This window comes from Staurois parvus, unplaced genomic scaffold, assembly GCF_062004578.1.
Source record: "Staurois parvus isolate SC_StPar_1 unplaced genomic scaffold, SC_StPar_1.0 ptg000018l, whole genome shotgun sequence".
In the NCBI taxonomy this organism is placed as follows: Eukaryota; Metazoa; Chordata; class Amphibia; order Anura; family Ranidae; genus Staurois; species Staurois parvus.
In genome coordinates this window covers 21,737,809-21,754,110 of record NW_028317814.1, presented here as the reverse complement: position 1 = coordinate 21,754,110, position 16,302 = coordinate 21,737,809, and the positions used below count along the sequence as shown (strand labels likewise).

The 16,302-nt window shown below is 44.5% G+C and overlaps 1 protein-coding gene across 3 annotated transcripts in view; it reads left to right on the top strand.

Moving 5' to 3' along the window:
- LOC149473178 (uncharacterized) overlaps positions 1 to 16,302 on the top strand; it is a 74,172-nt gene that overhangs the window by 23,056 nt on the left and 34,814 nt on the right. For all 3 annotated transcript variants that reach the window (XM_089682892.1, XM_089682886.1, XM_089682901.1), the window contains 4 exons: positions 941 to 1,089; positions 4,430 to 4,537; positions 6,838 to 7,032; positions 13,838 to 14,385. In XM_089682892.1, the coding sequence (XP_089539018.1) occupies positions 941 to 1,089; positions 4,430 to 4,537; positions 6,838 to 7,032; positions 13,838 to 14,385 (1,000 nt within the window). The remainder of the gene's footprint in view (positions 1 to 940; positions 1,090 to 4,429; positions 4,538 to 6,837; positions 7,033 to 13,837; positions 14,386 to 16,302) is intronic.

Sequence of the window (16,302 nt, the reverse complement as noted above, 5' to 3'; positions counted from 1 at the left end):
GAATACAGTGAATGATTGGTACTGATCACTCTTTGTGTTCATTCTGGAAAGGAAGGGGCTGGTAAATGTGACATATCTACCAGACCCTTCTACCACTCTCCTTCCTGAAGGACTCAGGGGGGTCTGGGCAACAGGGAGAAAAGTATGGTGCACAGGAAGAGTGATGGGTGTGATGGGGGGGGGGGGGGCAATTACCAGAACCAATCTCCTGTATGGCCCTCTGCAGCAGCTGAAAGCCAGCAGGAGGGAGAGGAGGAGCAGGGGATCGGTTCCAGTAATTTACCCCCCTCTTTCCCCGTTATTCTGACTACCCTACCTGCCAACATCCGATTCTCTCAGCTGCCTGGGCCCCCCTGCTGGCCTGGGCCCCTTACAGGAGGACTGGTGGTACCCCCTTATCCACTGCCCTGCTCCTGGCTCAAATCTAGCACATCTTTGCTCTGAGTGCATTCTGCACCCACCATAGTCAATTAGAAGGTCAAGAGATGGCTCAACACTGATGCCAAGCCTGGCCAGAAGCCTTTTCAGGATAGTGAAGCATAGGTGGTTGCCTCTAAATCTTGGACCAAATGGAAATTCAATTGCAGCTTGATTATTTGTTTTAAACATAGTGTGGCAGGTCAGGTTTTTATTGTTGTCTCTGTCCACTTTAGAAGGTTTTTACCTCAATTACTTTAATAGAGACACCCAGCATATTGGCATGAGCTCAATGTCCTGTCTCTTCACTCTGGAGAGCACTGACCTTGTGCCTTTGAGTGAGATCCACCAGAAAACCATTCTTAAAGTCACCAGCTTCTGGTGGGATGGGTTTAGGAAGTAAATTCTATCAGAATCAAGCTTGGTTCCATCAGATTTCACCAGTTAATGAACATGACCAACTCATATGCCAAACATCATCCATTCCAGTGTGTGTTGTTCAATTGTTTCTTTTTTTCCACAGGGACGTAAACATATCTGCCAGCCTTTGTAGCCAAGGAGAGGGCATGCATGCATTGTTCATGCTTGGAGGCAGCACTCCTGGACAAGTTAATGACTGCCCCCCAGTAGCTGCCCACCAGAATGTAACACTGTGTTTCAAAATAAATACTGGTAAGTGTCCCTGGATTAGTCCGTACACCCCACAACCCCTGATCTGATCAGTCACCCATCCACCACCCACACTAAACACATGCAGTATACTGGCACACACTTTTGCCAGTTGCTGGCATTTAGTATGCACTCCCTTTATTTATGCCCCAAAGGTTTTATTTTGTATCATACAGGCATAGATATGAACATTATTCAGATTTACAGACTCATTTTCCATATATCATAAGGATAAAAATATAATAATACATCTTTTGGAAACAGTAAACAAACTTTGAAGTTAAAAATGTATGCCGCAATGATATGTAAAGATGGCTATTGGAAAATGTTTATTACAATAGTAAAATGCTGCAGTAACACATGGTAAACCAACTAAATATATTCCAGATGTGTCAATACAAAATGTGTTCAATGTCTTAGTTTGTTTTCTTTCTAAAGCAGCCACAGCCTCAGTAGAAAAGCCTGTCTCCTGCCAGCAGAGTGGGAATGTTGCTCTCTGTGGGGAAGCAGAGGTCTCACTGCAGAGGTCCAACATGCCCCTACTGAGTCAAATGTATAGCTCTGTAGTTAGCAAAGCTCATGCTACCTGCTGACTAGAGAGGTGAACATGTATTGTAGGGTTATGAAGCTAATTTGTTAGAAATTTGATTTTAAAATGATTGAAAGCTCAAAAAAAAATTTTTTAAACACCGATTTATACTTACCTGCTCTGTGCAATGGAATTGCATAGCGTGGCTCAGAACCTCCTCTTTTCGGGTCCCGCACCAGTGCTCCTGGCCCCTCTTCTTCTCTGTGTGTCACCATAGAAAGCAACGTCTTATGGTGGCACAACTGGGGGTTTGCTCACGAGCGCACTGCCTGTGTCCATAGACATGGACAACACGGCTCGGCCCCACTTTCCACTCCCTTGTTCCAGGATCCGACTGATAGCAGCAGGAGCCAATGGCTTCACACTGCCTCAGCAAAGCCTGTGGGACCAGAAAGTGAGAAGAGAGCCGCTGCAGATGGACACAGCACTGGATCGAGTAAGGGCTCAGGTAAGTATTAGAGGGAGGTGAGGGTGCGATAGTTTTACCTAAACATTTTTTACCTTAATGCAAGAAATTCATTAAGGTAAAAGCAGCACAGTGGCTAAATGGTTATCACTTCCGCCTGGCAGTACTAGGGTTGTCGGTTCGTATCCCAGCCACTGCACCACCTGCCTGGAGTTTGCATGTTCTCCCTCTGCCTGCGTGGGTTTCCTCCGGGTACTCTGGTTTCCTCCCACACTCCAAAGACATGCTGGTAGGTTAATTGGATCCTGTCTAAATTGGCCCTAGTATGTGTATGTATGAATGTAAGTTAGGGACCTTAGATTGTACGCCCCTTGAGGGTTAGGGACTGATGTGAATGTACAATATATGTATGTGTAAAGTGCTGCATAAATTGACAGTGCTATATAAGTACCTGAAATAAATAAAATTAAGGTAAAAATGTTTAGGCTTTAGAACCAATTTAAAGGGTCAGTCCACAGAAAACTGATCTTTCACTTTCCAAGTAGTTCAATAGTTTAGAGAGATTAGTTGTATGCATAGCCAAAAAAAAGTCTTTTTGATCTTTTTCACCGAGATAGAAAGTGATGAGAACTCGAAAAGTTTAGAATTGTCACCCGAACAAGAGGTATGGGTAAATCTGCTGGGCACACCTGTTCGAATGACAACTAAAGCTGGCCGCACAGGGTTTGTTAAAAAATTCCAATTTCAGGTGCATGTAGGAATAACCCAACCACCCCTCCCTATCCAGATATTGTATTCTAACAGTGGGACCAATCGCTGTCCGAATACACAGATCAGCAGCTGCAGCCAATCAACTGCAGCCACTGATCAGAGTATTTTGTCAGCTTCATGGAAATTTTTACAACATGTATCTTCAACACAGTGGCTAAGTAGTTAGCACTTCTGCCTAGCAACCAGTGGTGTATTTAGGTTTTGTGCTGCCCTAGGCAACACAAAAATTGGCGCCTCCCGGCAGAAAGAGGCTGACATCGTCTAAGAGCACCCCTGCCCTCCACCTGAGCCTTCCACTACCACTGCCCCCCATACACCAGCCACAATCCCCTATGTCGAGAGAAAGACAATAACCTTCACATCTCCGGACATCCCCAGGAACGAGAGTCAGGCTTTGCATACACCGTCATGAAACCCACAGCATCTTTTGGAACCCACCAGGTCCCCATGCCTCGTGTTTCCCTTCTTCCATCCCTTCTTCCAAGGGGCAGCGCTGCCCCCCCATGAAAAATGCTGCCCTAGGCAAGTGCCTTGTTTGCCTTGTGGTAAATACACCCCTGCTAGCAACACTAGAGTTGTCGTTTTGAATCGCAACCACAGCCGTACCTGCCCAGAGTTTGTATGTTCTCCCTGTGAGTGCATGGGTTTCCTCCCACGCTCCAAAAACATGCAGGTAGGTTAACTGGCTCCTGTCTAAATTGCCCCTAGTATGTGTATGAATGTGAGTTAGAGACCTTAGATTGTAAGCTCCTTGAGGTCATCGACTGATGTGAATGTACAGTATATGTAAAGCGCTGAGTAAATAGTGAGATCTATATAGATTCCTGGAATAAACAAATGTCGAGGGGGGAAGCTGATGCACTGATCGAAATTTGACTGATCCCTGCTGACTTGGTCGAATTTGATCAGTGCATGGCCAGCTTCCTCTCTCTTTTTTTGCATCCCCAGGAGGGAAGTGAAGGTGAACACGGGAACATAGACAGGAAAAAATAAAATGCTAGGGATTTTAACTCTTCTCTAATTAAATGAAAGAAAAATGTGTTTTGGCTATACATACAATTTATTATTCCTGGATCTCTGAGTTAAATCTTTGCATTTACAACACTGCCGGGACAAGGTCATTCAGCATCCAGGGCAAAGATGCCAAACTGTGCCATACCCCACGTCATAATGTGCAAGCTAAGGGGATCCTACGCCCAGCAGTCACTCGCTTGTCAACATCACTGCCACTGTCACTACTATTGTCAGCCTTGTAACAGAAGGAAGGTACCCCCATCCCTACAGCAAACCATTGCACCCAGGGCAGCCGTCCCTTCTGCCCACCCCTTGTCCCGGCCCTGACTTACAAAGTTGGATTTATTGGGTCTATGTATCTGCCATAGTCCCCACTTACACTGATGGATTTTTTTTTGTTTTTAATTTATGCTATGATCATCATCATCCTCATCATGCATCATCTACTAAAATTAGTTCAGATATATTTACAATGCAGTCCTATCCACTTTGGCCTGTAATACCAGTGCAATATCTTGGGTAGGTGTTCTGCCTATAATTCACTCTTACATTTGTCTTTGCAGACTGCTCCATCTGGAAGGGTGATGAGGACCTCTCCGACCTGCTGACTGCTGTGGCTCTGTCATTACAGACTCTCTGCAAATGTCATGTATCTGCCAGCATATTCACAGGTAGCATATTGACTGAAGAATGCTTAGATGGTTCAAGCAGCAATATTATAACTAAGATGGGGAAATTATCCAGTTTAATAGCTTATTAATATGTTGTTCAACATACCCAGACCTGAAGTACCTAACCAACAGGTCATGTTTTGGAAATTTCTGCCAGTGGAAAGCTGTGGTTTTTACCAATACGACACCAATAAATTCACCTGTGCAAAAAGAAAATCCTGAAAACATGTTCTGTACAGAGCTCTGTACACCACATGTAAAAATCCACTTGCCCTTCTAATATAAGGGCATAAATCCAGAAACATAATATGTTGGAGCTTTTGAAGAGTAAGGCCCCAAAAACATTCTATTCACAAAGGAAAATGGCAATATTTGTCTAAACCATTAGTGTTGTAGCGCCCTCTACTGTACAGTAAGGTTAAGTATATTTATCCTGACTCACAGTAGTCATGTGAGTCTGGGTGATTGTTTTGGGTTCAGCTTTAAGTCTGAAAGACTCTGCAGATCAGGCCTCTATCGCCTCCCCCTGGTTCTGGAGGTTCATGGAAGCTTCTAGAAACTAGTGGGTGGAGGTGCAGAGGCAAGGATCTGAACATTTATGGAAGTTTGACCAATCCCCAGGCAGTAGACCTGGCAGGGTGGTAAAAGGGGCCCATAAATATTGAGGAGTCTGGCCAGTGAGTGTGTGTGGTCAAGTGGAAAATGGAGTGCTGAGAGTCGTGAGGCCTGGGAGGGGACCCCTGGGAAGGGGGGTTATGCCTCTAGGCTGGTGCTGTGGATAAGCTTGGAGAGAGAGGAATCTTCACTACCCTGAAGTCTTATCCAGGAGACACCCTGTCTAGCATGGAAAGACTAGCACAGCAGAAGGCCTGAACAACAGTCTTATCCAAAGTAGAAGGATACATGGAACATTGTGCGTACCTCTACACCCCCAGGGCCTACAAGGGAGAAGGCTGCCAAATGCAATATCCAGCATGCTTTCATTAAGACGGTGTCACAGCTAACCATAATCCCATGCTATGGGACACTTGGTCTTTTAGAGATTGATGTTATTCTGGAGGGAGTACAGTCCAAGAAAAGATATAGAAAAGGAAGTCTAGTCTCCAAATATTCTGCAATGTCAAGTTCGGCGTCCCATATTCTCTTATCCCCATCCCCAGTCACGTTGTTTTCCCTCAATAAACCAAAACAAAAAAGCCCCTGGAATGGTTTTTGACTCTGAGAAAGTTGGAAAAATGTGTGTTGCCTGGCTGGATAAAGAGGGACCCAAAAATCCAGCGGCTCCCTAGGGGGTAGTGCTACACGTTTATTCTCAGTTTGGTGCTGTCTTAAAATAAGCATGGTGTCATAGTAAGAAAAGCAAATAAATAATTGTGGAAAACCCATGAATTTAAAGTCTCAAATACACACCCATATCTCTCTTACTAGTTTGTGTCCTGTAAATATTGGCATTCAGTGCTTATCACTACAGTGCATATTAGAACAGTGGAGGCTCCACTGAAAATCACCAAGGAGACCCTGTGAATTCCTCTGCTATGCCCAAGATACTGTGATTATTTGTCACCTGAATCTTCAAAAACTGTACTCATGGGCAATCAAGATGTTTTAAAGCTGAAGTTTAGGTATGGCAATTTTTACATGTTCTCTTGGTCCAATGTAAGTATATATGTGCTGTACCTGTAGGATCACCGTAGAAGTTGGAAATCACTGTAGTAGGCACCACTAGTAGTCAGTGAGGCTAGCTTCAGGGTCTTATGCCAAGAAACTGCCCCACTTCATTGTGACACAGGAGGTCACTTGCTCAGCACAGGCACCATTCAGGGAACACTTTGCATTTTCTCAATGAATGCAAAGCATTCTGTGATAAAACGAGGTGGAGAGGCAAGGCAGTGATGCCACAATCTCCACTTCATCCAATCAGAGAACTTTTTACATTAACTGATAAAATGCACAGTGTTTTCTGAATGGTGCCGTGCCAAGCGGGATACCTCCTGTGTTTCATAAGCAACAGGGTAGCCTCTATGCACAGAACCAGGAAACTAGTAGAGATCACTGTACTAGCCGTGACTACTACAGCGATTTCTAGCTTCTGCGGGGATCCAACAGGTACTAGCACATACAAATTTACTTTGGTCCAAGCTAATGTAAAAATTTCCATACCTAAACTTCAGCTTTAAGCTGTATCACAGCTTGTGCCATTGTACTGAGATCGGATCTTTGGAGAAAACTGGAAAAACTGCTAATATCATATCCCCTTATGCAGACCTATTTACTTAATTTGTCCTTTTATTTGTGTGCAGATGCCAGTCTTATCTGTCAGCCTCATTTGTTGACCCTTCATGCCAAGCAAAACGCAACATTGACTCCTCAAAGTGTTGACCTGGTTGATATCCAGCTGTTTGTAACAACAGGAATTGAACTGAATGTGCGCAATAAGAGTGCCACAGTGACATCAGAATGCACCCAACCCACAACAATGCCAACAATTCCTACAGGTAAGAGGTACTATACCATATATCTTGTTATGGATGTAGGCAGGATGAACTTCTAGTTAGTGAGACAGCTGCTGCCCCAGTTAACCTGTTTCCCGCATTCTCTGAGCTCTGCCTCTCTTCCTTGCTGATAATAAAAGGGGGGAGGGATCTGCCCAGTGAGACAGTCTGCATGGGAGAGAAGACACAGACAAGCCAGATCATGTAACCTACAGCTGCTGACAGAGAAAAGAGAAGGGGGAGCAGTTCCACCTCAAAGAACAAGCCTTCCCACTGTCACATTCACCATGTCTGGGGATTGCTGGGACCTGCGGTCCTCCCAGAAGAACACCAGTTCTGGAGATCTGCCAATGTGAACTCTGCTTTGTATGGACTCTTGCCTGTGCAGGTATGCTGGAGCAGCCACAAGCCTGAGTTAGAGACTAGGTTAGGGAAAGTGTTGCTGTACTGTTGGCTGTAATGTTGAAGGTATTTAAAGAGGAGTTCCAGTGAAACTGTAAAAAAAAAATAAAAGTCAGTAGCCAGAAAAACTGTAGCTGCTGACTTTTAAAAAACAGCCACTCATACAATGTTTTCAATATACACAATGGTTTCAAATCAGACTGTTAAACAATGACCCTCTAAATGATATCCTACCCTCCAATTAAAATTAAAATAGATTTTATGCTTTTGCAGCTAATGCCTCCCCTCATTCCATCATCTGCTAGTTGTTAGACCAACCGCCATCCATCCTTTTTTTTTTTTTTCTGTTTCTTAATGTTCATCCTTTGACCCAGCATTGATACCTGGTTCTCATACTATAATCACAAACTGTGTGTTTTCAATTTTGTATTGTCCTACTGGCCAAATGTTGTGGCTATTTGTTAATTGCATTCTCGTATCAAAAACCCCCCCCAAAAAACAGCCACTCACCTGTCCTTTGATCCTGCAGTGTCCTCTCCGCAGCCTGTTTCACCTGTGTTCCCGGCATCGGCATCTTCAGTGTGGGCACCCGGCTGTGAAGCCACAAGCTGTCACAACCAGGTGCCCACACTGAAGATGCCGGCACCCACTGTGCATGGACGAGTCGCGCTGCACTTTCTGAATGGTCCTGTAGTCTCCTGGGACCTGTCCCGTGTCCCAGAAGAGGGTGGGGAACAACTTCTGCTTCTGTTCGCCTAGGCCAGGGGTAGGCAACCTGCGGCTCTCCAGCTGTTGTAGGACTACAAGTTCCATCATGCCTCTGCAAGTCATAGCTGTAACTGTCAATTTTGCAATGTCTCATGGGAAATGTAGTTCCACAACAGCTAGAGAGCCGCAGGTTGCCTACCCCTGGCCTAGGCGATCACAGTGGAAGTGGGAGCAGGTACCTGTCAATTTCAGGTAACTGCTCCTTAAAAGTGCCAATCTTTAACGGGGAGCAGGGGACCAGTCCTTAAAGCGGAACTTCCCTTTTTGGGTGGAGCTCTGCATTAAGTAAAGCGTTGAAACTTTTGTCGTGCCTGGTCTGAAGTTACTAAAAGGCGTGCATGGTGGTGATAGCATATGAAAGAACAGGGCCTGTAATTCACACACATGGGGTGAAGTGGTGACATGCTGCTGTTAGGGGCAACAACTACAAGAGAAAGATGATATGACAGCCAGACAGCGGGAGAGAGGTACAGGCAGGGGTGACTGGTCTCATGTATAGTGATGGGAGCGGTTCGTGGACTACCACCTGAGCAGTCTGTGCCCAAGGGACCGGGACCCATGTGGCGGAGACCCTAGACACGTAGCCATGTGCTACAGAAGAGAAAAAAGTTAATCATGTGCGCACATGGGGTCTGCGCTGGTGCTCCCATTCTTTCACAGGGAGAGAGGAGGCAAAGTCAAGCTGGACTGGTGGAATGGGACACTGCCTCTGTGGTGTCTCCTGCAAAATGTTGCATCCTGAGCAGATGTATGTATCATGGGACCGGGAGGCACCTATATGACAGTTTCAGGTTAAGATACAGAAACTCCGGGGTGTAAGGCTCGCTTTTAAGTTGGGGTACCGCCATAATATTGATGTCACATGAACGCGTCACTGCCTGGTCCCAGGCATTAGTGAGATTATACACCAGAGATTCCGGAGGAAGGAGAGAGAGCAAAAGGCCCCGTGTGCACCAGGAGAGTCACCCTGCCCACAGGGAGACCTATCCATCTTTCGGCTACCTTTTTGATATATCTTCGAGAAGCCTGTTGCAGGAGCTCAGTGTTTGTCTATAGACTTCCTGCACAATCAGGCCAATCTTTAGGGGCCATACACTTTGAAAAACCTTTTGACATAATTGTCATGAGTATTGTATCGTAAACAGGTATTTTTGTCTTAGTGGAATATACATGTTTATGCTCAGTCATTCCTGATTATGACTTCTCTAAGAAGGAAAAGCGGTGAGTTGACAGGGTTTTCGTATTTGTTCTATTGATCTAAAAATCCCTTGAATTTGTTGACCAGGGATATCTGGTGGTGCGCATAGACGTGTCAATGTCATAGTGTTCAGGGAAACTTTCAAAACTAATGCCACTAGGGACCATTTCTGTCTAAATCCTCATTAGAATTTTAGAAATACCACAACCCATTCTGCAAAAGAACCACTAAAGTAATTAAATTACAAAATGACTTCTATGCAAATATGTAATGCAATGTATATTTTATATCATTTGTTTTATTATATGGCTTTAACACCAACATCCCCAACACTAAGGCCCCTTGCACATGGGCCGTCTAGGTGCATTCATCCCTCCTGCCATGGGAGAGACGGGTTCAGTGTCCAGTCCTGCTGCAGGTAGCCAGAAAAAGTCTATGGCAGGCTGCAGCTGGATGGGGTGGAATGCTGTACCAAATGGTACCCATGTTTAGGGCCCTATATGCACGATAGACTTTAACAGGCTGCCTGCAGCAGGTTTGGACACTGCACTTGTCCCTCCAGGATGTACTAAAACATTGAAAAGGATGCATGTCTCCTATCCTTCTTGTATCTCCTAGATTGTAAGCTCCAAGGAGCAGGGCCCTCTTATCCCTCTTGTATTGAACTGTATTGTTGTATTGTCTCCCGTTATATTGTAAAGCACTGAGCAAACTGTTAAAGCGCTGTATAAATCCTGTATAATAATAACTAGAAAAGCTACAATTTCTGGGGAAATTGTGTGAAGTGTTCTTGCCTCCACCAGTAGTCTACAACTGGAGTGGGCGGAGTAACTGGGTGGAGTGGCTTTTCACTCTGCTGGCTGTTCACACACCTGGGCTCCTATGGCAACTCAATCTACAGCAAGGGCAGAGAAGAGCAGTTAAAAACAAACTGCTCCAACTTGCTCACTTCACTGGCGGTTGCCACATTCAAACAGTTGTAGTTTAAAAATTATACATCCTACAGCGAAGAACTTTATATTGTGAGAATCACAAGATCCAGACCTTCATTTTGATGCATAGTATGTCTCTAAAATATTAAAAATGAAGGCACAGTCACAGTTTAGAAATTGCCCTTCAAATTTGAGGTGGCTAGAGTGGAGTTTCAATGGGCGGCGTGAGTTGCAAACAAATGGTCATATGGTCATATTGTGAAAACTATCAGGACTATGGCTTAGCCGTGGACATTTTTAGTGGCAGCAGGGATAGCTGAACGTTTTGATATAAGATTTGTGTAGGTGGGCTTGAAAATGAGGGAGTGATGGCAGTTTAGAAATCATGTCCTGATTTTTCTGCTCACACTCTAGCTTTTGTCAGCTCCCACTCTAGTTTTGAACACAAAAACACTGATATTTCGTGAACCATTCGGCAAAACATTCCACAAAGTAATAGCCAGGGGCGGACTGACAACTCATGGGGCAAAAGGGGATCATGGGGCCCCTGCGTCCTCGCCCACACTCAAATCACACCCAAAAAAGCCTATGAAAGGTACCAGGGACATCTCATGGGGCCCCCTACGGACCCCGGGCCCTCGGGCAGTGCCAGAGTTCCTCAATGGTCAGTCCGCCCCTGGTAATAGCACACCAATCGGGAACAATCCGCACGTTTCGGTATATTACTGTCTATGTAGTGTAAAAACTGTGGGAGGAGTTAGGGTGGTAAATTTGGCTATAATAAGAATATATATGTGAGATAACCGTAAGTGGTCTTCCCATGCAAGAACACTTAATAATGTCTCCTAGATGGCACTGTGTGGGCCTTACCCAGCCTTACCCCTGACTAACTAACCCCATTCTCTGCATACTCAGTTCATTCCCCTGTTGACAATGTCTGCTTCAAATCTTCAAATTCAATGTCCACATGTAAACAGTGCCGGTTGTCACAGCTGAAAATAACCAATTCTGGTTTTCACACTTAACAAAGACATTCATTCAGAGGTCAAAATGCAGAAAGAGGAAGCATCACAGCTTCATTCAACATATTTGCAGAACTAATGTGGTAGGAAGACCTATAAGTGTTCTATTATAATGACACTTTTTATCTTTCTGCAAGATGTTGCTCACAAGCAAGTTTCCGCTGAGAAAATTGTGCAATTCTGTTCTGTCCAGGGGCGGACTGACCATTTGGAAACTCAGGCACTGCCCGAGGGCCCGGGGTCAGTAGGGGGCCCCATGAGATGCCTCTGGTACCTTTTTTCATAGGCTTTTTTGAGTTTGGGCAAGGACACAGGGGCCCCATGATCCCCTATTGCCTGGGGGCCCCATGAGTTGTCAGTCCGCCCCTGGTTCTGTCACTTCTCACCTTTCAGGTGTCAGATGTGTACTATTAGGGCTGATTCACACCACAATGCTTGCGTTTAAAGTGGTGGTAGTCACTTTGTATATGTTTACCTACAGGTAAGCCTATAATACAGCTTACCTATAGGTAAAATAATTATCTCCTAAACGTGCACTGTTTAGGAGATATTCTTCGGAGCAGCAGCTGGTGGCAATACCGGAGCATACGCTCTGAAGGAACGGCATATCTGTGCCATTCCTTCAGAGCTGCGTGCTGCGGCCAAAACTCCTGCGGCCATGCATAGGAGTGACGTCATCGGCAGCTCGGCCATTGAAGCAGCTGCAGCCCGCGAACCCCCGAAGAAAGACCTGGTGAAGATGGAAGCCTTCTGCTGCAGTGACAGCATGCCAATGGAGGGCTTCATTCTAAGGTAAGTGTTTCATAATGTGCTAGTATGCATTGCATACTAGCTCATTATATTACCTTGCAGCAGGATTTTTTTTTACGCGTTTACTACCACTCTAAAGCTGAACTCCTGACAGATAAAAAAGGCACAGATAGATGCAGCTGTCTACCATTGTCACTATCAGGAAGCCAGTCCAGAGTAATGATGTGCAGCCAATGCTGGTGGGCATGTAGACATGAAATGGCTGAAAGAGGCTGGAGGAGACCAGCAATACTGGGATGCAAGAAGGTTGAAAAAAAGGGAAACTGTGAAAACAGTATTTTATTTGGAAAAAATGCACCCCAAAATGACTTGTATGTCATCACAGCTGATTCATACTGCCATTTTCTGATTTTAGTATGAGAACTTACTGTTTATATCTTGGTATTGTTGTGCCTCTTTTGTAGGGGGGGATTTGATAATTAAAGAAAAGGAAAAAAATTGTTTATTATACATGCTGCTTTAGGTGACTAAACGTCTAGTTAGAATATGACATTTGCTTTTACTGTGTTTATAGCCGGCATAGACTGTTTGAATCTCGGCTGGTTCAGCAGGTACCGGCTGAGATTCAAACCATGTTCAGGCTGAATGTACCGAAGTTGATTAATCAATTAACTTGGGTACAACCAGTCTGTCAAATTTTACATGAGATTATTACTAGCAGCTGTTATAGCCTCTAGCAAGCATTGTCTTCTCCCAGCAGAGATGGCTTCCACCACCCCTCTCCCGCTGAGAGAACACAATGGCTCAGCAGGAGGGAACCCCCATCAACACAGTCAGTGTTGATGGGGGAATCCAGTGAATATTCCTCCTTGGCTCAGCAGGAGGGAACCCCCCATCAACACAGTCAGTGTTGATGGGGGAATCCAGTGAATTTTCCTCCTTTTCGCACTGTCTATGGCCTGCCTATGCCTAAACCTGATTTTTAATCTGTTTATATTTTGCCTTTCCTGGTTCCTTTTTTTTTCCCTTCATCAACATGCTAATAAAAATTTTAAATAAAACCTTTCCCATTTTCTTACATACCTACATACTTTACTTCAGAGCCAGTGAGAACATCACTGGTTCTCTGGGATTCTCTGTGCAATGCTGGCAGATTGTGGCTGGAGGGAGGGTCCAATAGAGTGCTGTACCTTGTCTCAGTACTCAAGGGCCCTCAGCCCTGATGCAAGCAGTAGACCGGCTATTGTGAGGAAATATGAAAGTATCAAAATGTCTTGATGGATAGATGTCAGTCTGGAGGAGTGGGCGTTCCCAGTCTCACGCCGCCATACTTGTTTTTGACATCATCAGATGTTGCCTGCCTTTTTCTGGTTCAGGCAGCTCAGGCCACTGATGATGCACACCAGGCCTACTGTCCTCTGGCTGTTGTAAATGGAAAGTGAAGCATCCTAGGATAACGTACCAAAGCAAGGAGGTTTCTGAGGTAGAGAAGTCATTCTTGCCTAGGTGAGAATGGCAGCCGGGGGTAAACAATGGAAAAAAATTGCCATTTTAGATTGCAGAGGGGGGAGGAGAACAATGATATCCCATATAACTATGGAATGAAGGTCCACTTAACTGTGACACTTATGGGACTTTCATGTACATTTGCAGCATTTTATTTTACTGCTGTTGGTTCCTTTGTGTAAATTGTAGCAAACATGGCCCTGTCACCTCTTTTCTCTTCCCTCCTGCAGAAATGACTACTACAGCTCCTCCACCTTTTAATCCTGGCCTCCTACTTATTAATGAAGTCAATCCCAATACTCCGGGTTCGGCTGAGGATACGGAGTATGTAGAACTTTACCACACAAGCAATAGTTCCATTAGCTTGGCTGGCTACTGGCTGGTCTTATACAACGGGAAGAATAACCTGGCCTACAGCGTCCTCAATCTGAAAGGCCACAACACAGACAAGAATGGATACTTCCTGATTGGCAGCACCAAGATGAGTCCAAAGCCTCACTTTCCGCTACGTGCCAACACCATTCAGAACGGGGCAGATGCCGTTGCGCTATATTACCGTCTGGGGAAGGGTGGCTACGCTGTAAATATGCCAGTGACTGCAGATGGGTTGATGGATGCCATGGTATATGTATCTCAAGCAAGGGATGATGCCTCTGGCCTCTTGAAGGTGTTAACACCGGGACAGGATGCTGTACATGAGGATGAGGGGTTTATTGTGGAAGATGAATCATTGAGCCGATGCCAAGGACTGAAGCCGCTGGACCACTCTGCCTATCAGGTAAGAGCAGAGGAAGGTTGGCAAGGTGGGAAAGAGGACAGAAGCCTGGGTCTCTCTTGTTTTGTCCGATGGGGGCCTCCAACGAATGGAAATACCTTGTTTCCATACACAGTACCTATATAGGTGTTTAAAGGCTAAATCAATATTCTGCAAAAAAAAATAATAAATGTACATGTATTTGCAGAAAAAACAATGTGAGTTTATTATTTTTTTGCAAATGCGCTTGCACAGCATGGCAACCTCAATCAATAAATTGTGGATGCAATGCAAGGCTCCTGCAGACTCTTCTTCCAGCTCTCTGCCTTTACCAAGGTATAGATTTTCAGTTCGAGAGTCAGAGGAAGTGTCAATGGACTACAAGTGTGCCGATCAATGCACTTTTTCTTCCATTGAGAACTTCAAGTCCATCTGTTGTAGTGGTGTATTCATTCACAGATCTCTGTACATTTTTAGAAGGGGGCTGTTTTGGGTGAGGGGTTCAGCTTGGCACCATGTTACATGTACACCCTAAATAAGAGTGTAACCTGATCTTAAAGGTGGAATTAGTCTTTGAAGTTTGTGTTCTGCCAACTCCCCCCCACCCCACCAATGTTTTCTCCCCTACTCCAGCTAACCACTCAGTAGAAATAAACTTAATCTTAATTCCCCAGTATTCACCTTAAGGGCTCATGTACAAAGGGACATTTGGAAAACACTTCTGAAAGATGGAAACTGACTGCTTGAATACGTAGGTTAAAAAACGTCTGTTTAGCCGCGTTTGCATACCGCATTTATGCACGTTTGCGTTTAGAAGGGTTTTTTAAAGATAACATCAGAAAACCTTCCAAACTGCCCAGAATGCACTGAAAAAACAGTAAAAAATTAACTATTTCAGACATTTTGATAGAAATAGAGAGATCAGAAGCAGAGAGAGCAGTATGTGTTGAAATGACCTGTCTTTTCTGGTTGTATTCACTATGGATCCCATCGTGAGCACAATGCGGCACGTTCTACCATTTTTTTCCTTCACACAAAACCTGGAACTGACTGCGCTGGTGTGCTAGGTCTATTTATATACATGGAAAATGCTTTGCATGCATTTCTGATGATGAAAAAAGGCTCTGGACAGAATTTGGATATGGAACAGTTAAAAAATGCTTAAACGCAGATGCTTATAAACGCGGTTAGCCGCGTTTACAAGCGTTTGAAACACTGATAAAATCTACTCCTGAACGCAAGTTTAGTGTGTTAAAAAAAACGACTGTAAACTCAACTGCCTGTAAACGACGATGTGTACATAGACACATAGGAAAACATTAGGGAGAGTTCAGGGGCTGCTGAAAAAAACGCTAAACAGCTCGTCGGTTTATCAGCTGCAGTGTACATGAACCCTAATACATACAGTAGTTAAAGAAAGCACTTCCCAAAAAAGGGTCAGGTGCAGTTTTCATGTGTACCCCTGTGCATTAATACCCTATTCAAATTGGGCTTCCTTAATATTTACTCACCACACAGTTGTAAAGCTGGCCTGGCCAGCACACTTGCAGTGAGATTGGAGTATTAGCAATGCACAACATTGTGTAGCACTACTAAGCAGCAGCCTGGTGGAGGAATAACGTTTGCTCACCAACTTTCAAGATTTGATTGAATCTCGGAGAATATATATTGGACTGAGCACTTTTTCACTTTTTATATGGCTGGTTTCATATGGCGAATTACACTTATTTATTATAAAGTTGCGGTTTGTTAGCCTTTGTGTCTTCAGAGGCTTCACAAGTGTATATTGTATTGCTATAAATGTAGAGATGCGCATCAAGTGTATGTTTAGAAAAATCTAAGGAGCTGGGAGGAAAATTTCCTGCTCAGTAGCACTGGCATCCAATGAGATGCAGGCAGTAGTCGGGTATTCTGACAGCTGGCGGGGTTGGCTGTCAGAAT